At 39.4% G+C, this 27,000-nt stretch overlaps 1 protein-coding gene across 2 annotated transcripts in view; it reads right to left on the bottom strand.

Moving 5' to 3' along the window:
- Nucleotides 1-5,785: 5,785 nt before the first annotated feature.
- Nucleotides 5,786-27,000, bottom strand: part of SGMS2 (sphingomyelin synthase 2) — a 52,111-nt gene continuing 30,896 nt past the window's right edge. For both annotated transcript variants that reach the window (XM_077778475.1, XM_077778474.1), the window contains exons 2-6: nt 25,806-26,495; nt 21,980-22,097; nt 16,739-16,892; nt 11,792-11,958; nt 5,786-10,281 (exon numbers count right to left, since the gene is read on the bottom strand). In XM_077778475.1, coding sequence (XP_077634601.1) covers nt 10,078-10,281; nt 11,792-11,958; nt 16,739-16,892; nt 21,980-22,097; nt 25,806-26,260 — 1,098 coding nt within the window. In that variant the 5' untranslated portion in view covers nt 26,261-26,495 and the 3' untranslated portion in view covers nt 5,786-10,077. The remainder of the gene's footprint in view (nt 10,282-11,791; nt 11,959-16,738; nt 16,893-21,979; nt 22,098-25,805; nt 26,496-27,000) is intronic.

Raw genomic sequence — 27,000 nt, 5'->3', positions numbered from 1 at the left:
TTCTTCTTTACGTATCTGGGAGAATTCACCAGGGAAGTCATATGGTTCAAGACTTTTCTTTCTTTGTTGGGAGGCTTTTGATTACTAATTCAGTCTCCTTGTTAGTTATATAGTCTATTCAGATATTCTATGTCTTCATGATTCAGTGCTGGTTGATTTTGTTTCTGGATACTTGTTCATTTCGTATAGTTTATCCAAATTGCAATTACTCATAGTACTCTGTTAAAATTTTGATTTCTGTAAAAGCTCTAGTAATGTCGCCAGTTTCGTTCTGATTTTAGTAACTTGAGTCTTCTCGCTCTTTTTCTTAGTCGTTCCAGCTAAAGCTTTATCAATTCTGTTGCTCTTTTCAAAGAACCAACTTTTGGTTCCATTGATTTCTCTCTTTTCTTTTCCTGTCTCTACTTTTTATGTCCTTCCATCTGCTAGCTTTGAATTTAGTTTGCTCTTCTTTTTATAGTTCTTTGTGGTATATAGTTAGGTTGTTGATTTGAGATCATTCTTCTTTTATAATGTATGCATTTATAGATATAAATTTCTCTCTAAACTTTCGCCGTAACCCATAAATTTTGGTAGGCTAGGTTTCCATTGTAATTTGTCTTCAGATATTTTCAAATTTTCCTCGTGATTTCTTCTTTGACCCATTGGTTAAAAGTGTGTTGGTTGGTTTCCATATATTTATGAATTTTATGTTTAAGGAATTTCATTTTAAATAGCTCTGGCAGCAGATTTCTCATCATTTCTCCTGAGAAGGCTGTTGTATAACAAAACAGCCTTTAACAACTTTTACTGCTTTTGAGTTTAACTCCCTTTAATATAACTTAATCTCAAGGCTGTTTGGGATATGTATAGGCAGGTCATGTGAAAGTCAGCTCACTAGATTGGTTAATGGTGAAATCTAGTAACTTTGTTGGCAGTACAACATTGTACCAAACATACGATCCCACTGCGATGACCCAGCTGTAGCTACTTATGACGAGGATAAAATGATCACTCTTAATCTCATGGTCAGGGGCAGCAGGGCTAGTGTGAGCCATAGTTTATTTTATTGAATTATTTTTATTAGAAAAAAAGTAATTCCACACTAGCAATTCATCACTCACTTTTCTGGATGTTTCTGGGGAAGTAGAGAAAAGCAATTCATGGGTCTGATTAATGTACAAAATGCGAAGCAGGCAGGCAGAGTGGGCCCTTTGGAAACAAGCTTACACACCTGACATGTTCTCATTTAAATCCAAAAGATTGGATGACATGACAAGCATTTGTATCTTGTATTAAGTAGAAAATGTTTCATTTTTAAGTTCTTACAATTTTTAAAACTCTCATATTCTTCACAATAAAATTATTTAAAAATTCCATGAATTTAAGATTAGACATTACATATTAATGAGTTAAGTATCAAGTGCTTTACGGTATACATTATTTCTAATCCTCACTGTGACATTAAGAGGTAGGTTTCTTCACTCTTCTTTAACAGAAGGGATAAGATGATCCAGAAAGGTAAAGTAACTTGCCCAAGGTTGTTTGGCGGGAAAGCAGTTGCCTTAGTAATCAAACATGGGGGTCAAGTCCAAAGATTTTCCACGTCAATCTTTATTATTCAATTCATACTTTTGGCCAGAATATTGCAAAATACATATGATAGTACTGAAGCATTTTTAGGTTAGAAATATTTGGTGGTTTAATAACTGCCTCTGTTATTTTAATAGCAAATTATTTGGAGGCATGAAGGGCAATTTTCTTTTCAGTGAATCTTCATGAATTCTGTGAATAATTTGAATACACAAGAAGTCATTTTTAAAAATTCATTCAACATATATTTGCTGACTATCTTGTTTGTGATAGTAACTTTATTAGGTATTTAAATGAATACTAAGACTCCCTTCTTTCAAGGAATTTTAATTTGGTATAGAGATGGCATATATTTTTTAAAAAACACCTTACGGCAGCAATTTTGGCAATTAGCTTATATGTGCATTTTAGGGAGAAATTAAAAGGAGAAGTAAAATAAAGCTGAAGTTTCAGGCAGGCAAGGTCTGGATATACATTAATAATTTCAGTGCTAGAGTTATGGTACTTAAAACACTTATTAATTGAGTATTGTTAACACTAAATGTATATCTTATGACAAAACTATTTTTCATTTAGTCCTTCCAACAATTCTGCGAGAGAGACATGGACTATTTTCATCCTACAGGTAAACTGAGGCACACAGGTGAAGCAAGTAGTTTAACTTCTTCCACATACAGCCAGTCCTGGAAGGACTGAGATTTGAACCCAGGCGGCACAGGGCCGCCATATCATGCTGCCTTCTGTGTGAGGCAGGTGATACTCTGGGTGGGGGAGCACGCTGTGAGGGAGGACTGGGAACTGCAGTGCAGAGGACGGGGACGACCGGAGGAACAGGCAGACCAGGCAGACGACACTGTTGAAAGCAGTGTGGGAAAGTGCGACCCACAGACGGGGCTCCCAGGGACCCAAAAACCACTTAGGACTTTGTGCTCTAATTCAGCTTAGATGAAGTCATGAGGGGGAGGGCCCCATGATAGAGATTCGTGTGTTAAGAAGAGGTAGCAGAGACCTTGCTCTCTCTCCTCACGATCCCCCGCCCCTAACGTGTGGGGAAACCAGAAGAGGGACCTCCCCAGAACCTGACCATTCCAGTACCCTAATCTTGGACTTCCCAACCTCCAGAACTGTGGAAAATAAATGTCTGTTTGTTATTTATTTGTTAAATAACAAAATTTGTTATTTTGTTACAGGACCCCAAACGAACTAAGACACCAGAGAAATAAATGCCTTTCACCCAATGTCAGATGCCAAACGTTCCCTTCAAACATGGGCCGGGAAACTGGATGTAGTACAAAACATGTCCACAAGTGCCATCTCCTCACAGCAAAGACTTGTATACCTTTGGGTCGCAGGTGTGCCCTGGGGGTGTCTCCATACAGGCCCAAAGCCCCCCTGCCTTAAGCAGGTGTGCGATGGAAGGAGAGTAACAGAGGCAACAGGGTTTTGCCCCATTTGCCACATCAATAGTCAAAATGTGGGTCAAAGACCCTTACACGGCTCACTCTCAAGCATTCTCAACTTTGTTCTCAACAACACAAAAGCTGGTTGTCGAAGCTCTGGGTAAAAGCTAACCCTTCCTGGAAGAGTCTTTTCTTCTCCTGAATTGCTTGCTCACACAGGGGCATTCTGCCACACTAGTCCAACAGGAAAATGATGGGTTTTTGCATTCCTGGGATTGGTATCGCCATGCTCTTCATCCAATATTACCCCTGAGTTCCCTCAATTATAAAAGGAGTATTGTGTCTGGGCGCCTGGGTGGCTCAGTTGGTCGGGCGTCTGACTTCGGCTCAGGTCACAATCTCACGGTTGGTGGGTTCGGGCCTCGCGTTGGGGTCTGTGCTGACAGTTCAGGGCCTGGAGCCTGTCTTCGGATTCTGTATCTCCCTCTCTCTCTGACCCTCCCCTGCTCACACTCTCTCACTCTCAAAAATAAATAAAAAGCATTAACAATTTTTTAAAAAGGAGTGTTGTGTCAAATATGAGTAAAACCAATTAGCAGGGCCTGACACCTGGTAGCAAACTTGTAAGTAGTGGCTTCTTTCCCCTTTACCCAAAGAAATACATCATTTAAGGAACTTAGAAAAAGAAATGAGTATTTCAATTTAATGCTGAAGTAACTGTGCATAGAAACTTGCCCAGAAGCAAGCACACATGTTGGCTTGGGCACATTTTTAGTACAGAGAACTCACCAGTTCATGGCAGGACCAGATATTCCTATGGCTTCACTTTGGTCCTTTGGGAAGCCTAGAATCAACCCAGACTACAATGACTCCCAAGAACCCTGTTCCATTTCCTCAGACTTTTGCTGTCTTTTGAAAGCAGGTCATCATGTCTCTCTCATTTTGGCATTCCTTTGGGAATAATTCCCGAGACAGTCACTTTTAGAGATAAAGTCTTATGTACTTTGTTGTCCCCTGTGTTAACCTGTTTAAGACAAAAGTGCATAATAATGTGCTATCCTAGAAGTGACACTTGTAATGAGTTTGCTTTAGTCTAACAATGTGAGCTCAAAGACACTTGGGGATTCTTTTGCATTCAAGGCCATTTTGCACAAGAAGCTTGGACTTTTCTCTCCTCCCAAATGTAGTACATTCCAAGTATAAGAAAAAGTAGTAGCATTTGACTCCCTCTTCCCCCGCACAAAAATCTGTTCCATGGGACCAGTTTCCCTCTTAACAAAGTAACTGGCTGATAAGGTGATAAGGGAATAAACTCCCCCTCAAAACAAACAAACAAACAAACAACAAAACCTCTAACAAATGGTGATGGTGGCCACAGTAATCATGACAGGGAGTCAGCAAAACAGAAAACAAAACTCAAGTTCCAGCTCTAACACTTATGAACTCTTTCATCTCACAAAACGGGGTTACCACTTCTTTCCTTACCTACTTCACAGGGTTTTATAAAGATTAAAGAATGTATGTCAAGCATAAAAACTGTAAACTGCTATGCCTTACAGGTGCCACACAGGAATTAAATATGCGTTAGTCACACAGACACAGAGTAGTCCATAATCCATTCCTACTCTAATATACATTAGTGAGGAATCCAGCGTCCTGCTTCTGACAGTCTTATCTATTAGAAGGAAAGGAAATGTTGGATGTCGAGGCCTACGGAGCATCACATCCATTCCTTGTGTAATGCATTCTAGCTGAGGGCAGTCTTAGACTGTATGGCCAGTGCAGCCAGCAGGCCAAGGTGTCACGCAGGAGGATGGGATCATTGATGAAATAAGCTTTCCATCCAAGGCTTGGGTGCAGGTGGCAGAAAAACTATTCTGATCTGCACTCTATCATGTCTGGATAATCGAAAGCAAAAACCTGAATTATGCCTGATAACTTAACCTTTGAACCATAGTATCTTACTCCCCTTGCCTCACTCAACTGCTTTTACTAAATCTGTCCCAGGGCATCATGCCTTAGTCTTTCTTCCTTTCTTTTCTTCCTTTCTTCCTTTCTTTTCTTCCTTCCTTCCTTCCTTCCTCTCTCTCCCTCTCTCTCTTTTTGTTTTTTTTCCTTTGTGGCTTCTTCATCTTTCATCAGGGGGTCCAAAACTAACTTGTAGAATCTATGGTAGCAGTGACTGTCGAAGTCAGGGAGAGGACATCACCTCAGTGCCCCCTTAGTGAAAGCATGAGGATGACATCTCTTAGGAGTAGCAGAAAGGACTCCACTTTCTTTGAAGAATTAATGGTTCTGTCCCTTTATGAACAATGTTAATCAGAATCCTGGAGTGTGTAGCTGATTTTTTACTTCCCATAAATGACCTTATATTGTTCTGAATTATTTTCCACCTTAAATCCAAGGGCAGGGAAAAAAAATAACACATTCCAGTTTACTTACAGTTCTATTAATTGAAGGTTACCACCTTATTTTAATAGTGCTTGGGGAAAATAATCCTCTTGTGGTTTTCACAAGCACTTAAAACCAAACAAAAATTTAAAATCTTTAAAGAAAATAGTTTTTTTAACTCGAAGGAAACAGGAATACTAATTTTGAAAAGACTGTTGATGTCACTGTGGTTTATTGGGTAAATACAAAGTAGAGGCTCTTGCTTTTTTTTTTTGTTTTGCTATTTTTTTCTTAAGCAAAGCCAAGATTAGAAATCAAGTACACATAACCTCTTTCGAATAGAAACATAAATTAGTGTTAACTAACAATTAGGCACTTAAAATGTAAATGTAAAATGACATTTTTAGAAATATAAACTACAGTTCCATTCCTAAATTCCTTCTGAAATGTCTTTTACAAACATAAAAGCACAAGCATGGAAAACATTTCTAAACAAAGATAATGTCCTCTTAAAAAAAAACAAAAAAACAGACTTGAATGCAAAGCCCATATGATAGACCAATGGTTAAGGTACTGGTGGGTAGGAGAAAAGAGCTTCTGAAATTTACATGTTTGATTAAAATATAAGCATTTAATAAAACTATTACAATAGCATACAGTATATATCATAATGAAAAATATGTCAGGAAAATAATGAATTCTAGACTTAACATTTTACTTTACAACAAGGCACTTAACACATTGAAACAGTACAGTAAATTTCCGAAAGAATGCAATTGGCTACCTCTCAAACCTTGTAATAATATATCTTTTGTGAATATACTGTAACATAACCATACATTTTGCAGCATTAATCATTGCATAGGAGGTAAATTAAATAATGAATTCCAACTTGGCAACTAGATTATGTTTACAGTTTCTTCTTTTTCTTTTAAAGGACAGTTTTTAAATAATTCCATAATAAAGAGCTATTCTCATTCATGATTCATTTAGAACACAGTATAGTTAAGGAGTAATAAAATAAATGAGAACTTATAAGGTGTATACCTGTATAAAAACTTATCTTTGGGTACCTTTGACATGATTTTCAGTGTTTAGGTACTGAAGTCAAGAGCACTTCTTAATAGAAGAAATATTTTTAGCAAGTAAATCAAAGGAGTTAAAGTATTGCAACACAATGACATTTTAAAAAATACCAGAAATCTTTATACATACAAATAGAAGAGCCTTCAACACATGGCATATTACTTATCATATGCTCATTTAAAACTTGTAAACTCATTTATTAAGAAATTCCTTCTCACACTTCCTACAGAAGTGAGTGTGTTAAGACCAGCTTAAATTTTTAATCGGTTTTACAGTGTAAAACAAAAACAACACATAATTAAAAAGAAATGTTCAAAATATTAGAGAAACAAGATGTGAACCTTTTAATTAAAAACGAAACTGTATGAGCTCTAGCATGTAAAAAAATAATAATAATAATAATAAAAAATAAGAAAGACAGCCAACCTGGTGTTTCAAAGTAAACAAAGCATAGGTAGTTATAAAGGGAGACATTAATGATTGTGACAATGAGAGGTAAAATGGTCTGCAAATTTTCTTTGATCAAATGGATGAAAGATTAGAATTGCAACCCCCTTTGATCTGAGCAAGCACATTTTCCCTTGGGGCAAGGTTTAACATACCTTTTAAGTTCCTTTTGCATGATGTTTTCAGACTATTGGCAAGAAAACCCAAAACAAAACAAAACAACCAACCAAACAAACAAACAAATGCTCTTTAAAAACATGAGAATATACTTTTAAAAGTGGCCAAGTTTGCATTCTAAGTCATATAACATATTTCCACAAGGGGGCACTGGTATACAGCATAGAACCTCACACAATGTCCTCATTCCACCAGACCAGGGGCTTGGGCTCACTCAAAATAGCCTTCTTTCCTCAGCATAGCTTGTTTCTCAAGATGCCAGTAAAATTAAATAACAAATTTAAAATTACTTTGGGTGGAGCTGGGAACAATGCTTTATTTTCAGAGCTGTGGAGGAGCTCAAAAAAAAAAAATAGAGGAATCCATTTCCACTTGAAAGAATTTAGAACAAATATGGCATAATTTACAGGAATTTTATGTGATAGATAACGTACAGAAGGACTAAATTACAAGAAAAACTTCAAACAGGAGCACTGGTTTACAAAAGCAAGGATAACAGATAAGATCTTGTACTGTAATTAGCAAGGAAATGGAGCTCCAAAAATTGACCGTTTCAAAAGCAAGATCATAATGGTTTAAGTTTTCTATCCTAAAGTGGCATGTTGGGTTAAGCCTCAAATTTGCTTTCCTAAATGTAAAGGAGTTTCACTGCTTCTTTTCTTTCCTCATCTTGAAACTTTGGTATTTGCCCTCCTTATTTTCAAACCACATACTTCCTCAGGGTCTACTAGACATCTATGAGACATACATGTAAAGAACACGTGAACAATAGAGTCCACATGTGAGGTCAGAGAGGTTTTTAAAGTTCTTCAAAAGGTGATGTGTTTTTTTAAACTGTGTTACTTGACTAAAATGCAAGCTTTACTGTTTCAAGGGTCTCTGGCAATCCACGCACCGTGATTTTTAAATCCTACTTTTCCTTACTTAATTTGAAGAAAATTAGGTTATCCAAGACACTGCTGAATAAGGCTCTCAGGTATATCAAGTTAGGAATTAGATGCTCAAGGAATATATCAATGCATAAAACCCAGGCTTCAGTGTCAGATGCTTTTCCTCATAATCAGGGAGCAGGAATCTAAACTCCGTGTTTTCAAGCATAACCCCTTAAATATCACAAGTGTCAATATTTAATAAAAGGAAGTTATTATACAGAATTATGACTAAGCACATCGGGGAAGCTACAGACATATTTCTTATTGGTTTATTTAATAACAAATACCTGAAAATTCCTTGCATTTCAAAGCCTGACAAGGATGTTTAAGGTTTCGATTCTTGTTTTAAATAATCGGATGAAGAGTGTTTTGTTTCCTCCCTTTGAATTCAACTATCTTTCCTTTAGTGATTCTTCTGTTGCACAGAGAAAGAGCCATACTGAATACACACACAGAATTTTAGCACCAAAAATAAGGACTCTTCTGAAAAGATTTGTGTTGTGCTTCTTCAAGCAATCTGAAGGTCAATTTTGTGTATCAGATCAAGGCGAACCAGTTTGTAATAAATTTATGGATATTTCTCATTCCTAAGTGGAGGAAAATTTTCACCTTCAATATAAATGTAACTGCCCTCTCATTGGCCTCATTGGCCTCTCTGATTTTGTAACCACAAACCTTTTTGTAAACTCACTAGACGTCTCAAGAGATTAACTCGGGACAGCATTGATCCGATCTGATTTTTAAAAATCCACCTTCTTTTTGCACCACTTCAAAGAACTTTAGAAACGATGATCCCCCTTTACTGAGGAGCTATAAGCTGTCTAACAGACCGATCCCAACAGTAGGTTATAGTGCAGCACCGTGGTGTGAGTTCAGGATCAAAGTAAAATTACTCAATTGTGGCATATGTCCTTAGGACCAGTTTATAAGAAGCTGAGTCTCTTGCTAAAAGGCAAGGATACATTACATTTCTGGACCCCTCCTTGGTTTCTCCATAAAGTACAATGTAACTAAAGAAGAAATCGTTTGCAGTGAAATGTGACCAACTGTATTTCTGCATTCCAATGAGAAGCTCTAAAACAGACCTCTCACAGGGTAGAACGGGAGAGAAAGGCAGCTTTGCTCCCCAGCTGGCATTATCATCAGTTCACACACCTATGTGTTTTCAGCAAGTGCTGGAGCAGCTGACTGCCCTGCCCTAGGGGTACCAGATGCATATCTACCAGGCAGATAGCATATAAGCGTGTACCCAAGGACCACCTGTTTAGCAGAAACAGCTCCAGGTGTCCTGTGTATGTGTCTTAGAGATTCTAAGGGAAAATATGTACACACACACACACAAAATCTGTGAGATGTGTCAAATACTTCCATATTTACTTAGATCACCTTTCCTTTATATATATATATACATACATATATACACACATATATATGTAGGTATATTTATATTTATATAACTATCAGTTAAAAAAATAAAGTCAAAGTGATACATAGTGCATTGGGTGGTAGCAGCAGTGCACATTCCCAGACCCGACCCTGACCTTCCCCATGACAAAGTGGAAACAAACTTCACGTCCAGTTTACTCCTAACCATGGATCTCCCCCTCATTAATAAGCCTAATTCTAAAACCACTTTCAACATTGGGTAATTCTATTTACACAGTAGCTGTATATATCCAGAGAGTTTATTTAAAACATTAACAAATTCTTCTGACCGTGGAGAAAAAAAATCCTGAAAAAATTCTGTAGACGGCTTTAGTGGAGATAGAATAAGGAAAGGTACAGAATGTTCTTTGGCACCTCTTTAACAAGCTCATTAGTAAAATCCCAGTGGGGGGAGGGGACCTGTCACCAATGAAGGAAAGGGTGCAGGAGAATATACCTTTCTCAGGATGAATCAGAAAAGCAGTCAAAGGGTAATACTTCGTTCATCTTTCTAATCCTTTACACAAAATTTGGTCCACTTCTTCCTTTACCAGCCAGTTCTTCTGAAATAAAAACCCAAAACTATACCTTTGGTTACAGCGTTTTTAACTCTTTTGGTTTAAGAGCTGATGCCTTTGTTTTGCTCCTCAGGTAGATTTCTCATTATCTTCACCAATCTTCTGAACCCGTGAATACTTTTTGCATGAAGATTTAAAGCAGCCAGGGGGCCAGGAGAGTGGCCAGGAGAAGCAGCAAGGAATCGAGCCTTGTACGTTTTTCTCAAAAAAATAAAAGATGGGGAACCACCATGCTCGAGACAAGAAATTAGTCTGTGAAGAGACCTTCAAGTTCTGTAAAAAGTTAAAAAAAAAAAAAAAAAAAGGAAAATGAGACCTATTTTTTCATGATTTGCATCCAATTTTTTTCTTAATTAAATTGTCATTCATTGTACCATAACAGAGAAAGCAGCAGAATCAGGATCACAAGGCAGTAATTGTCTTTGTGCCTTTTCCCTGATTCTGACATGTTTCTGGCCTCAGCCCCCTCCCCCCTCTTCTCCAGCTCATGCAAATTCTTCTGCCTGCAATCCCAGTAAGAGTGCAGACTCAGGAGTGGATACGAGAGTTAGCCAGGAGGAACAGGTCTGAGGACGTGTGTGAGCAGGTGGATGCAGGCTCGAGAAAGATGGAAGAGTGTAGGGCAAGCTCACAGGGTGGAACACATTGAAGGGGAAAGGTGACAGTTTTGGTGTGGTGTTGTCAGTAGACATTCAGATGGAAGTATAAGGAAGTCTATAAAATGGGAAGTAGATAGAGACAAAATAACCCCCAAAAGGCATCTATCAGTGGATACCGCTAAATGAGAATTGGATTTAGACCCTTTGGGAACGGCATATTTCAACTGCTCACAAATTATATGCATTGGACAATATGGCAAGACTGTGCAAAGTTAAGTTATGCTATACAGACTCATCCTATTTAAAAAAATTTTTTTAATGTTTTATTTATTTTTGANGGTGGGGAGGGTGGGCAGAGAGAGGGAGACACAGAATGTGAAGCAGGCTCCAGTCTCTGAGCTATTCGCACACAGCCTGATGCGGGGCTCGAACCCACAAACTGTGAGATCATCACCTGAGCCAAAGTAGGACGCTTAACCGACTGAGCCACACATATGCCCCTGCAGACTCACTCTCTTACATCAAGCTCACACACCTAGACTAGGAAAACACAGAGAAGGGGAGGAGTCTTCCCATTTTGGGATGACAGGAACAGGGGTTAGGAAGGCTTCCTAGAAGATGTGGCATTTGAGCTAGCTCTTCCAGTGTGAACGGGGGAAGAAAAATAGGTCATCTGGGAATGGAAGGCACCAGCAAGAAATAAGGAAAGGAAGAGAAGGGAAGCCAGAGAGCACAGTAGCACCAAAAGATGGACCAAATCCAGGAATTCATGGACTGCTTATTTTGCCTGACTTTTTAAAATAGTTTGTCTTTTCCTCAAAATTTCAGTTCTTTGAGGGCAGGGAGCATGTCTTACCTTGCTGCCCTATGATGTTTCTACAGAGAAGCCTCCTGAATTTTAATTTAGCATTTACACTTCTTCAATTCTGGGGTCAATGAGTTGAATTAGTAAAACACCATGCGCTATAATTATACAGCATGTTTATCCTTAAATGTCATTTATATTGGTGACATCATTTAAGAAGCAGTAATGGGTATACGTTTCAGTGAACTGACCCAGACCACACACGTGGGTGGCGATGGTGGCTATTCCCACTAAGCTATCTGAACCCCCATGGCCTGAAAAGGGGGCCAGTGCATTTAAAGAAAAGAAGATTATCCTGGAGTAATTTGACTGCTCTCACCTTTTCATTGGCCATTGAATGGTACCACCAAAACAGCCGTGTTGTAATATAATAAGCAATGATCACATCGACAGTATAGTGTTCATGTGCTACAAGAATGCAGATGATCCCGGCGGCACTCAGCAGCCAGCAGATTAAATGATACCACCAGAAGTGACGAGGCGAATCTAGACGGCAGGAGAAGTCGAGAGTTAATAAGATTCCCAGAGATGGATTTAATGATTACAGTCTACGCTAATGATGTTAAGTAGAATAATCCAAGGTCAGGAAGTCACTGGAAGTAGAAAACTGATTAATCCAAAATGAGTCACTGTGAACAGCCCGGGATTTGCTCAGATGCGAAGAGAGAAGGAAGGGGACCGCCGGGAGCAGGTCTCATAGTCAAACATCAGGGAACAGTCACTCCCTGGGTATTCTAGACCTGAAATACCGGCTGCTAAGCTGTTCAATAAGGAAGAGAACAGAATTGTTTATCAGGTTGGTTGGAATTGCCTCATACTGGCTCACAGAAGGAGTCCCACTGGAAAGAAAAGCAGTCAAAAGAAAGGGTAGTTGTCAATGAAAATGTAAGGAAAAATAAGAAAGTAGGAGTAATGTCAGGTCTTACATAAACGTACTTTGATTTCTCCAGGGGGAGAAAAATGGCATTGTGGCCAGCAGTATTTTGCTTCTCAGCAATTTCATACTGTCATTGCTAACGGCAACTATGAAACACTCCCGACATAAAGCTTAGGGTTCTGGCTCATTCACTTGTGGATTTTAACCTTCCTAGTGAGTCCACTAACAAGGCCATTATACTGATCAGCTAGATGAGAGAGCCAGAGCACCTGTCAGGTGAGACGTGGTCATACGGCCCACGGCCCGCCCACACAAGTGGTGAGGACACAGGAGCAACCTCCGGTTGATCTCTAATAACTTTCCCTTTTCTTTTTTTTTAATAGCTGCTTCTTTTTTTGTTTTCCTATTTTAAAGCCTTCTTAGCTCACAAAGTTAATAATCTAACACATTTATTTCATATTTAACTGTGTTTATGTTCATAGCGATATTTATTTCTAAATGCAGGACATCGGTAGAACAGCAAAAGGGTCCGTTTCCAGAAATCCAGATGAAATACCAAACCAGGTATCATTCAGATGAAGAGTATTTTTGGTGAAATAGCTGTTGCTCTTTTGGTTTCAGGTAGAACACTAAGTTTATAAACCTGTTTGCATTTGTTTTTTTTTGTTTTTTTTAGTATTTTTATTTATTTCTAGGAGAGAGAGAGAGAGACAGCGTGAGCAGGAGAGGGTCAGAGAGAGAGGGAGACACAGACTCTGAAATAGGCTCCAGGCTCTGAGCTGGCAGTCAGCACAGAGCCCGACGCGGGGCTCGAACCCATGAACCGTGAGATCATGACCTAAGCGAAAGTCGAAAGTCGAAAGTCGGAAGCTTAACCAACTAAGCCACCCAGACGCCCCAACCTGTTTGCATTTGAAAGTCTGCTGTTGAAGTTTTGAATGCACTCCTTACTGCTTCTCAGTTGGTTCCCCCTGACACAGAGTTCTAGCAGATAATGGATAGACGCCTAGAATTTTAAAGCTGGAAGAGGCCTTACCCTTTACAGCCTGGGTGGCCAGATCTAGGCCCTGTAACTGTTCTGTTAGGCGGTGCATACTAAAAATTGAACCAACACTTAGAAATCTGGAGATTTCATGAAATATCCTGCAGAACCACAGACTCCACCCTTCTCTGAAGCCTCATAGAAGCTCAGTTTCCTCTGCTTATAAGCTCATCTGATATTTATTACCTTAGAAGTTAAAAATGTTTGGGCAAACCAGAACTATTCCGTATTTGTTTATCTACAAGAAGCAAAGCTGAAATACACAAGGAGTAAAGAGGTAGGCCGAGTGGTCACTTAGTACTTGTGGAATTGAAAATGAAGTTTTAGGAATGGCTGGAAATAATACTAACACTGCTCTTCCATAAAAATGTAGTCCCAATTAGGCTACCATGTTGGGACCATAGCTCGCTCACTGAGAATCCTAGCTGAGCCAAAGAAAAGATTTAATATAAACTATTTTGAAATAGAAATGGGAAAATAGTAACTTTTTCTGCTTTCGCATTCTACCATAGGAATAAATAATATCAGGCTGAAAGAGGAGAACACAAATATTAATTCACACCACTGCCTGTTTAGGATCTTAGCTCTACAAACACTGAATCATACAGACAGTGGACTTTGTGTGGTAGCATCCTAGGAAGGAAGGAAAGACAGAAGGGAGGGAGGGAGAGAGGGAGGAAGGAAGGGAAGAAGGAGGAAGGGAGGGAGGAAGGGAGGGAGGGAGTTTTTCCCTCTCTACTAGCAAGGCGCTTGGCACTAACAGCTAGGCTGATTTCTTTAGGCTGATTTTATAAGGAACTCAGGCCTGAGAATATTTGCACAACTGTATAAAGCTCCCCCGCTGTGTAAAGCCCACACAATGGTCCTGGTCCCAAGTTTTCATCTGTTCTCTTGACTAAATTAAAATCTGTTCATGACAACTGAGCAAACAAGGAAAGAGACCAAACCGATCAAAAGGCAGGAAAACAAAAAACATACGAATGATGCATCTGATTCTAGAAGCAGCCTGCTCAAAGAAACCATTTGGAGCCCCTGCTTACTCAGAACAAGAACACGTGGCACAATTTGGAAGGTGGTTGCTTCTCCTAACTGCATAAGCAACGGGCACACACGTGGAACGCCCTGCTTGTGTACAGAACTGATGCTAGAGTTGGGTTTGTATTCGGCCTTACAGATTTGCCATTTCATTCCTTACCAACAAGTAGAAAAGTCAGAATGTAATTCTTTCACTGCTGTATGTAAACCCACACAGTTTTTAAAACCTCAAGCCAAAATCATGTTGTGGGAAGAAAATATCTCTACATACTGCAGAGCCTTCATAGAAATAACCACAAGTTGCCGTGAAGTAAAAGAACAATAATGAACCATATATCCAGACTGTTCTTTGACAATTTTGTAAGAGCAGACAAGTTGGGTTCCCAAATATTCTAAACAGAGCGAAGAAATTAATAGCATAACCTCTGAGGTCAGCCTGCTTGAGTTTGAATACCCCATCCTCCAACTACCAGCTGTGGACCGTGGGAAGTCACTCTCTCTCTAAGTGTCCTCTCGGAAAAATAGGGAAAATAGTGCTTCTCTCATGGGGTGGCTGCAGGATTAAATGAGTTATTTTGCATCAAAGACTTAGAACAGTACCTGGCACAGGGTATAATGTCTATTTGCTATTATTGTTAGCATCCCTTGGTCTTCGGTTATTTTCTAAAATTGACATTCAGTTTCCTGGGGTGTTTTTCGTCATTGTAATTCACCATGGCTTCGTTCCAACATGCAGCTCCTCCTTACCCCCTATCTTCTTCTCTACGTTTCCTATGATTCTCAGATTAGAGAGAAACTCCTATAACACAAGTGCACCTCGGGACTGGAAAAGAATTGATCTTACACGCTGGTGGAACTTTTTGCAGCAAAAGTTAGTTAGAGGCATCAACAACACAGATCACTCTATGGGTTCATCAGAACCAATAACTAGGTATGAGAAATGCAATGATGCACATCGAAGGAAGAGACAACCCCCGACATTGGTGCAGAAACAGACTTGGATTCCTCCCCATTACCACTTCCGGTAGAAATGTGAGGACAGAAATAAGGGAAAATGTCCAGAACAGCCGCCAGCTTAATGTCAGGCACGATAAAGGTTGTGCATCAAACATACTACTTTCCCCACTCTAAGTGTGTGTGTGTGTAGCATTTACAAAGGAAACAACTCAAACTACACATTTCTTAACCAAAAAAAAAAAAGACTTCCTCTCCTGCATAGAATCTCAAGCCTTTGTCCTAAAAGCCTTCAAAGTGGAACTGGAACCTGAAACCCCAGGCAGCCTATGGGACGAGAACTCACTTATGTGTCACTGACTGATAAACTCTGATGTCCATACTGCCATGAAGTGAGGTTAACCCTGTTTGGATTAATGATAGGCCAAGAGAGGGGGAGAAGCAGCAAGACAACAGGAGGGCAGGTGACCGTCGGTTGGTCTTTGCCAAAAGCCCTCTTTACTTTGCTGAGGAAGTGAAGGAAGTTGAGATAAAGCTCTAAATAAAAATATGGAGTATCTTGGAACTAAAGGGGAAAGTTAACCTGACCAGCTTTGCAAAAACGAAGGAAAAGGTATCACCTACTCTGAAAGGACTTTGGGATGATGGGCTTAGAGAAGTCCAACCTCAGAAATCTACAACGATGGGATCTGCTAGGCAGCTAACCTCAAATACAGCCCCCACGATGAACGAGGCACCGTGCCAGGCATGAAAGCTGCCGGGCTGCATAAGGATTTTGTATAATGGCAATTCAGTGTACAAATGTGGAAAGACACTGTACATTCTTGCTTCCATGTTGTTCTGTAGGTAGAAATGATCAATATTGGCAAAATGTTTTTCGAAGATGCCTGTTAAACCACAGAAGTCGGCTGGAAAATGATGAAACTGAAATGGGACAACATCTAAAAAAAGGGGCAAACATTAAATTATCTGCAATGATAGAATGTAAGTTTCACACAAGGGGCATTTCACACTCATTAGTCATTTACAATTCAGCTTTCCAGTGCACAGATTCTGTTTGTAATAGACTTAACACCTGTTCTCCAACACTAAAGTAGCTTCTCGTACCTTGGGAAGTTCTAAAGAAGGATTGAGACATTCTGGAGGCACTTTAAATGTTAGAGAATCCAGGGCCAAATCACCTCCTGTGTTCAAATCGCATAGGACTAGCTGAAATGAATTAAATACACTCAGACACACACACTCTCACACACTCGCACACCTGTACCTTCCATAGTTATCAATCCCAATGGGGTAAGAGGTCCCAGGGATCCCTCCCACTACAGCAGCCAACAGAGTGGGAATGAATTGGTACTCACATTCTTTGATGAACAAATAAGTAAGTGTCAGCACAACGGTGTGACCGCTGAAGAGGAAGTCTCCACACAAGATATGGGACCCAGTTATGGACAATCCACCACCAGAAATCAACCGTAGAATCCGTTGTACTTTTGCCTGAGAGTCTCCATTGAGCTGAATGACACAAGATCAGAAAGAAAATTTACAAACTGATAAAATCACGTTTCAGCCTAATTTGTAGGATACTTAGAAAGGTCAAAACACAACAAAACAGCAAAAAAAAAAAAAAAGAGGTCACCAGGTGGTGTTCTTTCTTTTTAACTTAAAAAGTCAAAAAGAACCCAAGGCGGTAGCTCCTCAAACTAGGTTTTATTCATTTATTGGCGAGTTTTAGTGACATGTTTTAAATTATTCAATATGTTACTAATAATATGTTTTGGTGGTAGTGTGTCCTTGGGCAAAGCTTTTAAAAATATTAATAACCAATGACTTCACCACAGCTATACACTAAAAAAAAAATCAAAGCTACTTTCTGTCCTCTTTGTAGGGGGAAGTCAGGGTTTCAGATGGTTAATATTTGATTCAGCTGAATACCACATTACTAATATTCTAAAGTGTATTAAGACCTTGTGTTAAGTGGGCAGCGGAAAGTGTGCAAATAGTTGTATTAATATCTGATCAAAACTTTTCACAGTTAAAAAGGGGAGCTGTGACACATTAAATAAACAGGTTTGAAAATGATGGATTAGAGATGTATTGGCAGCTTCAAAAATGAGTAGCTTTGATCAGGAAAAACATCCTCCAAAGAAATAATCTGCATGTTATGTTATCATAGAGGGTCAGAAGAGAGCTCCCGAGAACAATGGTGCAGAAGCCACCATGATGACATGGGAAACAATGACGGGCCAGGACAGGAGTTTGACCCAGTAGTCAAAAGTGTATATCCCATTAAAACTTTAGTATATGGGAAGGAGTAGTGGGCTGAGTTAGTCAAAATAGTAGGCATGGAAAATTGGAAAACTGAAGTGCTTGGGGGCCAGGGTTTCACATTAGTCTAGCATCAGCTGAAGAGGCTTAGAAAATCAAAGAATAATATTCAGAAAAACACTCAGGTAATAGTACACAGGAGAAGAGAAATATAGAAAGACCACTAATGACTATTCATCTGAGACTCTGGGAAGACAGTTGTTTTATGACATGCTGTCTTTTATACTCAGTCATGATCCCTGAAGCATGGCCAGTCCAGGCTTGATGGTGGTTACACTGGTGGTAAAGATAGGTAGCACCCTGCCCAAGTGGATGCATGGGGGTGACGGTTGGGTAGGTGTGTACAGATGGATGGGAGCAGAGTGTGGGAGGAGAGAAATTCAATTAGCCTCTAAAGCAAGTAGAAAACCATCTTATCCAGTAGAGTCGGAATTGGGGCAAGATTCCTTGCCCAAAACTTGGGAGCCTAAACATTTCCTGATAAAAAAAAAATTCATGGATCTGGAAAGCTTTCCGGTATTCAGACAACCCACATTAAAAGATAAACACACCATGGTTGTTGGTTTCTAATTGAGAATAAAGCTCTGTAACAGAAAATGACATAAACCATGATTAGAGGGGAAGGTGAGAAACAATCTTCTAAGCATCCCACTCCTGATTTCAGCTCAGGTCATGATCTCACGGTTTGTGAGTATGAGTCCTACGTTGGGCTCTGTGCTGACAGCACAGAGCCTACTTGGGATTCATTGTCTGACCCTCTCTGCCCCTTCCCCATTCATGCTCGCCTTCTCTCTCTCTCAAAATAAACAAACATAAAAAAAATGTAGCAGGTGATCCTGCCTTGAAAAGACAGGATCTAGAAGGCTGTAAAGGATCCATATTTGAGGAAGAGAAGTACTGTGGACAGAACTACAGGACTCATTTCAGGGTCACCTCAGGAAATGTGTGCTGTAAACTACATAAAATTATGGATACGCCCTTCATGTGCAAGACAGAACCTAGCCTCGTGCTTTATCAGATCAACCATAGTCCTTCAGGAATTTCTTGTCACATGGTTGGGACAAACAACTGTCAACAGGGAGATCAAATAAAAAAGTACATACACTGCCCAACTGTTGTGTTTCCAGTTTAAAAGGACACATGACTCTTCATTTCAAAACCCTTATATATTTTTATCCGCTCACCCATCCCAACTCAATACTCTTTAATTTTCTAAGGGGAGAAACACTTAATGCCATCAGTCTCTTTACCCGGGATTAGATGGACCCAAAGGTATAAGCAAACTAGGAGGTAAACTATTACCACACATTCTTTTCTCCCCTCTTCCTTTCAATGGCAAGGGTGAATGGAGATTTCTGATAGCACTGGGTTCATTATGCCTTTACAGAATACAAAACAGAGAAAGCACTCTCTCTCCTTGCTCTGTCTTTTCTCAGTTCTTAATTCCTCGATCCTGTCACTGCTATCTTAGCTGTTAGTTCATGCTCGAGAAAGGGGTGGTAAAAAGAGCAGAGGAGGGAGGTAGAAAGGGAAGGTAGGGGAAAACAATGGTGAGAGTTGGGATTAATGGATTTATTTTTCTAATTTTGTTCTGGTTCACTGGGACCCCCATCGCTCACCACTTATGAGCTTATGAGCACACCACTTATGAGTTCTTATTAATTTCCTGATTTTTCAGACACCATTCTATGCCATGACTGGATATGGAACGGAAGATGCAGACTGCTAAGAGGAGAAGCATTAATCACAAGAGCCAAGGCAGACAGAGGCTCAGTGTTCTACAGGTTCCAAGAACCGTCACCTCTGTATGCCACAGCCCATCCAAAAAAAAAAAAAAGTATAAGACACCCCAACTTCATTGCTGCCAAACCAGAACTTACCCTGTAGACTGTCCCTTCAGTTCAGAAGAAAACTCCTCTGCACATCTATGGCCAGGGTGTGCAGAAAGCTTTCTCAGGGAACAGACTACAGCTATCTCAGCCCAGCATCTTGGGCTTGTATGTGACAAAATGGGTTTGAAAGGCTAAATAATTTCATGCACATCTTAATAACTGGGCCCAAATTGATTTAAACACATTTCTCAGAACACACATTTTATGACTGCAAACTAAAGCCTGTGTTGAGGCTTTAGTAAAGCAAATTTAAGCAAAAGACTTAAAGCGAAGCCCAGGACAGATAAGGGAGAAGGCAACTGGGAAACCGAAAAGCCAAGGATTTCACCAATCTTGTGAAATCACTTGTGGTGATTGCATCTAGTGAGTAACAGGTTGTATTCGGCACTGAGGACTAGATTTGACACCATCTCACAGAGAGTGGTTTCGTATATGTGGTTCTGTCATTGCTCATAGCCACGAAGGGCATTCTGTAGACTCAGCAACAGAAGAGGCAGCTAAGTTACCTAATAGCCTTGTGACCACAAAAATCTAAGGAGCACTCAAAGCCAGTGGTTGAACCACATTTAGAATGCAATTCTCACTCTTGTTCCATAACACCCTATCACCTCTAGTCAAAATGATTTGTGTTTGTTTTACTGGACCATTATTCAGGTACCTACAGACTGCTTAGGCTTCAGAAAGAGGTCTTGACAAATGAACATGGGGGCTGTTTACTTAGGATGCCACCAAAGCTTCCCTTGGGAGTATTTGTAGCTTGGTGATCCAGTGGTATGTTTACTGATGTGGCTTCTCAAAATTGCAACTCTTCCAGGGAGGATAATCTTTAATTTACTTTCTTTCTATAATCATAGCAATTCATCTCAGCAAACCTCATCCATTACCAGGATGGGCTTGCCTTTTTTTCTGTGCCCATTTATTCATTTAACACATACCAATAACCCCTTAGGAGTGTTTCCTACGTTTCTCAACTTCTCCCAGGCCTTAAATTAGTTTCACTAAAAATCAGCCAATGTTTGAATTCAATATGTACACTGTTTTCATTACAGATACTTTCTGCTTTGATGGCTTTGGAAAATTATAGCTTCTCCAAACCACACCTATATTTGGTGAGGGAGACTGTTGACTTAGAACAACTCTATTTTTCCTTCCACCTTGGACATCTGCTTAGTGTTCAGTAAAATATGATGTTAGACTTCATTCCCTTGTCCAGAAAGCACATGGTTTGTACGTTTCTTTTTTTATAAACCAGGGCATACTGGGGTCTAAGATGATTAACAGCTCTCTCAAGAAGTGACTCTACCTGGAGAGACTGTTAAATCCTGCTTTAGTAGTCAGTTTCAGTAGTCATTCCCACAATGTATCCCAGCAAAAGGCCACTGTAGCCTTCCAACTGCTGAAAACTTTGGGGTCATCCTTGATTTCTTTCTCTTATGTCCATATCCAACTTATTAGCACGTCCTGTTGGCCTTACCTTCAAAATACATCTTGAATTGAATGACTTCTCCTTGCCTCTACCACCACCACTAAAGTTCATGTTCAGTCGGCCACGAAGGGCCTAGGGAACCCATGGCCTATACCACCTCCACCCTTCCCACTTCTACTTAGCCACAGGGGTCTCCTGCCACCTTTGAATCTACTGTGACTAAGCTATTTCCTTGGCCTGGGCTCCCCCCATCCACATGGCTCACTTCCTTATCTTGTTTCCTGTCCAAATGCTTTCTTACTACATAAGCCTTTCTGATCTCTCTATAAAGTAGTACCTATCCTCAGCATCGCTCTCACCCTTACTCAGCTTTTCTGTTATTCATCTGATAGCAACCTGACATATCATCATGTGAGGAGTTAGGCATTTATTTCTCAGTTGCCATCCCCCAATAGAATATAAGCTTTAGAAGAACAACTTTGTTTTGATCACTGCTGGTACTATAATGCCGGCCTGGTACATAAAGGAGCTTAATACTTGAAGAATGAATGAATGAATGAATGTGTAAATAAGAAAGTTNCCAATAGAATATAAGCTTTAGAAGAACAACTTTGTTTTGATCACTGCTGGTACTATAATGCCGGCCTGGTACATAACAGGAGCTTAATACTTGAAGAATGAATGAATGAATGAATGAATGTGTAAATAAGAAAGTAAAAAAACAGAGTTGACCACCCCACTGTAACTTTAGTTAGCAGAAAATGAACTTCTAATGCACAAAGACACACATTTTAAGAACAATTTAAATTTCTTCCCCCCAGGTCTAAAGAGAAACAAAAAATATACCAGATTGCAGTTAACACATATCAGAGTGTCTAAAGAGCATGTCAATAGGGAGCAGGTGTTCAATAACAGTTTTCTTCATCTCCTCTATATGGTAATTCAGAGGCGCTTACCTTTGGGGCACACTGGAAGTGCATTCCAGGCACAGGAAGAGTAGTAACATACATTGTGATACAGCGATACAGGTATAAAGTTCCAATGATAAAAAAGAATCTGCGCCCCACTATTGACCTAAAGGGAAAACAGGGATGTGGAAAAACAAGTTTACTCGTTGTTTCTGAGCATAATGCATTATCAAACAATGTTTAACAGAATAAAGAAAAATACAGAGTGGCATTAACAGACCACAGTTTCACAGCTCAAAGGCTTATTTGTGAACCGCTCACCCCTACGAAACCATGGAGAAGCCATACTGCAGCTTTCAGAAACAAAGGTTCACATACTGTGATAAATCTCAGCGGGTTGGTACCCAAAAGGAGTGTCCTTGGGGAGCGGGTGAGTTAAAGTTGGTTGACTCAGGGTTCTAGACAATCACCTCTCCTAAAAAAGTCACTCTTTGTGCCAAAGAATTCAATGAACTGCTCTACGTTTTCGGTCAACTCACTGCATTAATAACACCTTCTCTTGAGAACATATCAAAGGCACAAAAGAGCCACAGACACAGAGGAATTAACTAATGAGCCAAGGTGATACTATATAATTGGACACATAGGGAAATGGGACAACTAATTTAACCTAAGTTATATAAGCAAGTTTTATTTGGAGACCATCCAAAAGGATTTTCACAACTTGAGCATGAACTATTTTGTCTATAACTTAACATAGATTTTCAGAGAATTATAGTTTGAAACTGTCCAAAGTACCCTTCTGGATTTATGGACATTTAACAGTGAGGCTGTAAACTGAGTAGTTTACCCTTGTTTTATTCAACCTTGATCCAAAAAAGCAAAAAAAAAAAAAAAAAAAAATTAATTAATTAAAAAAATAAAACCCCCCAAGTTCTTTTACACTTTATATTTTTTGGTGGAGACAGTTGCCTTGACTGACATTAGTCTCTGTCCTGTTACCACAAAGTCCTCACTCCAACGCGGGGGTTCCCAGTAGTTGGCTCTTAACACACCATCCTCCTCAGGGAAAGGGTCTGCCTGTTTGCAGCACCGCCTCATGGGTATCTGAGTGGGCTTCAAGGGTTCTGAGTGTCCGTATGTCCAGTTGAAGATGACAACTCATTTTATGCTGTCATTTTATGCAGTTAGGGGTGGGTCTATAAACTCTGGGATTCAGAGATGGATAGGGTCCATAAAGCCCCTAGAAATGCTACTCGAAACTTCTCTAGCACCTAAACTGTATTACTCCAGGTCCATCATTTTCAGAGCTCTCAAACTTTCAAAAGTAATACTGATCAAAGACTTCTGGAAAAATAGGCAGTTTCAGGCAGGTGGCATATTTTTAGTTGTCTTCAAGACTCTCATCTGATTTGGATCAAGGTCTAATTCAGGTAACCATCGGGACCTCTAATTTACATAATTATGTACAAATGTAATTTTAGTTGCCTGTTTCCAGTAGCTATTTTAAGAACATTCCAGGGTTTCTGGGCTCAAAATATAGAGAAGAAAACTACCTAGGCTATTAGAGAAAAGTATTTATTTAGTGCAAGGCCATTTATTTCAAAGGTTTGCTATATTAACTATGCCTTTTTTAGTACTGAAAAGAAACGGGCAACAGACAGTGCTGAGTCTCTCCATTTGGTTAAGTGAAAAACCATTCATCCTTTGCTTCTAGCTCAGACCCAAAAAGTGTTGAACTGTGTGCTCCCTGCTATTAGACAAGGTGTAGTAATAAGCAGGAATTATTACGAGTTAATTATATTCATTCCAGCATTCTGAGTTCAGCTGTCCTCAGAACTGAAAATTAACTTAGAAGGTAAAATGTGCACTCTGCAACCTTATTTAGAAAAATAACTACAGCTAATGTTTTTTTCCCACGTCTTTGAAGGTGCTTTAGCAAGAGAGAACAAGTAGGATTTCCCATTCAGCCAGGATGTTCAAAACAGGTTATAAAAATCATTCTCCTAGTTACTAAAATACATAATTCTACCTCAAAAATGAAAGAAAATTCGTATGATTTCCCCAACAAATTTCTGATGATGAGTTGTGACCAAAACAGTAGGTGCCATTAAAATTTGTGGTCAGCTATGGCATGGTAAAAATCTCAGGTGGTCATGGAGAGGCAGTTTATAACAACTCTTTAGATGAAGATTCAAATAAATCGAGACTGTGTTTCTAGGTGGAAGCCAGCTACTTGCCAGACCCTGGAAAATGTCTCTTTTCACATATATACGAATAAAACATTGGTCTAAATTAAAGGAGAAAGCAAACACCTTTGGTCTATGCAGGCTGTCTTATTTTGAGTGTCAACTGTAGAAACTAAACAGAGAAACACTAAAGTTCAACAAATGTACTGTTTGCTTTTGGCATAAAACGTACCATAACTAACAACTCTGGCATCGAAAAGTTCTAGTAAAAGACAGTTGATAGCTGTCTTTTACTTACACATACTAAAAAAAATGTTTAGGAATGACTTTGGTTTGTGGCATAAGTTTTCAAATCTGCAAACCTGAATTTGGGGAACTCTTCAGCAAAGAGAGACTGAATTCTTCTATTTTCAAAGCGATAACCAATCGCAAGAACAATATAACATAAATTCTGTCTTCTAAAAATGATCTTGTGGGGCACCTGGGTGCCTCAGTCAGTTAAGCATCTGACTTTAGCTCAGGTCATGATCTCACTATCCATGAGTTCAGGTCCCGTGTCAGGCTCTGTGCCAACAGCTCAGAGCCTGGAGCCTGCTTAGGATTCTGTGTCTACCGCTCTCTCTTACCCTTTCCCACTTGCGTGCTGTCTCTCTCTGTCTCTCAAAAATAAAATAAAAAAACATAAAATTTTTTAAACTGATCTTTTGGTATTAATGTGAAAATCCTATTTGTGAATTTTTGAACAGCATGTACAGACTAAGTATATATTACATTTTCAAAAGCCTCAGTTTATGGGCAATGCTTTAATCAAACTTTTATTTTAGTTATTTAATTGCTAGAATCTTAGTAGAGAGCAAATATCTGACTGATTAATGAGGTGAAAAAGGGGGTGAAATTGAGGGGACTTGTTTTCATGGACTAACAGTGAGATTTCACAGGGAAGAAAAAATAACCACTTCAGAGCTATGTCCTATTTTTAAGCGTCTTTAAAGCAAAAGTACCTGGCTTCCTACTTCCTGATTGCTCCTGTTTCAAAACAAGGAGACTGAAACCAGTAAACTAAGAGCTCCTTTGAGGCGCTCTTTGGACAGTGTGTTTACTTTCAAAGTCGAAAGCCCAAACTGCATGGACCCACGTCTAAATTAAATTTCTTAAACTCTTGTGACTGGGTTGCCAATAGGCAAAAGAAAAGGAAATATAAAATTTGAGAACTCCTGAATAGAACCAAACCTCAAATAATGCTATTGACTACAGACCAATATAGTCATCACATTATGAGTAATGAGAAAAACACTTCCCAGGCTACTCCATTCCCCACCTGTTAAAAGCCTAAAATAACAAAAGCATGATGAAGTGAATGCCATTCCTTTCCAAGCCTCTTGATTTATCATGCAGATACCACAGTGCCAAGTTGCTTGAAATCAGGAACCGCACCTTAAATTCAACTCTGAATCACCGACCACAGTGTACCTGTAGTGTCCTCATAGTTGCCCCTCTGATACACAGTTGCTCAACACATGCTTACTTATTCAATGAGGTAGATCTTTCCATGGCTTCCTGTTATCAAATGCCTGGCTAGACTGAATTTACCAGACAAAACTGAGGAAGATGATTTCAATTACACATCTACTCCCTTAAATACAAACTTATGACACCCCCCCCCCGCAATTATTAGACCTACTTACTTGTATCTCAGAAACAGCCACTGAGTGATCCATAATCCAACTAATATAATCCCATTTATTTCTGATACAGAAAATGCCCATTTTACCCGATCAATGTAATCAAAAAACTTGTCTGGTAGTGGAGGGCTGAGCTCCTTGGGAGGCACCCTTTCGTGCACAACTGTGATCATGACGGTTGTTAAGACGAGGTTGAAAAGAGCATACACAAAGGCGATCCCTGTTTTCCACCACTCCAGGGGAAATTTGTTCCTTGATTCGTTGGGCATAGCAATTTGGATATAGTCCGGGTACTTTTTGGCTCCCTTTCGCAACCCATTGGATAAGCTCTTAGGCTTACTGTTGCCATTTTTGTTTTCTTCTTCAACAGGTTCGGCAGGTCTTGTGTAAGTATTTGCAGGATCATTGGTTTGGTTTTCCATATGTTCCTCGAGTTTTGCTGTCTCTATAATATCCATGGTCCCCCAGTCTTCAGATCAAAGAGGAGATGGTAAAGTTCTTGTTCTTTGTGCAAAGTTAACTTCTTCAAATCCCTCTATTTCTGAAATCCACATGGACTCTTACAGCTGATTTTGTTCCCTAGCACAAAGCAAAGAAGGTGGCCATCTGATTACTGCTCCTTCCATGCAGCTACCCGCTATACACTCGCCACCTTCAAGAAAGGAAGCCAATTTTCTCTTGCTACTCACCCACCTGTAAAAATAAAACAAAACTATGTTCAGAAACAGTGCGTGTCCAATTGTCAACCATCCAAAACAACAAAAGCATTATCAAAATAAGGAAGCAAATACCAAAGCCATTTGCTTTATAAATATATGGTCAGAACATGGTGAAAGCTGTTGAGATGGAGTTTATTTGTAAAATACTGAGCCGTTTTATCTTGGAATTCTAGTCTTTTTTTGAGCTGATGTCTGTATTAACAGGAACATTTTAATAATAAATCCCTTTAAAATTTCTTTAAATAAAAGTCAGGCCCCAACCTGGCAAATACTTCATGAGACACTATTACATGTTGCTAATCATGAACTCACAATCAGTTAGAACCTCTCCAGAGACTACATCATTCTTTCCTAAGACTGCAGCTTTTCTATGAACCCGGAAGAATAAAAAACTGTGATGAGTTGCTTACATGCATTGAATAATCGTTACTCTCTTCATTTGTCAAAGACTCAGCTTTTTATTTCCGCATTAAAAAACT

This window comes from Crocuta crocuta, unplaced genomic scaffold (genome assembly GCF_008692635.1).
Source record: "Crocuta crocuta isolate KB4526 unplaced genomic scaffold, BGI_CrCroc_1.0 scaffold587, whole genome shotgun sequence".
NCBI classification, from domain to species: Eukaryota; Metazoa; Chordata; class Mammalia; order Carnivora; family Hyaenidae; genus Crocuta; species Crocuta crocuta.
The sequence above is the reverse complement of the archived record's forward strand: the minus strand, read 5'-3'. Positions and strand labels throughout refer to the sequence as shown.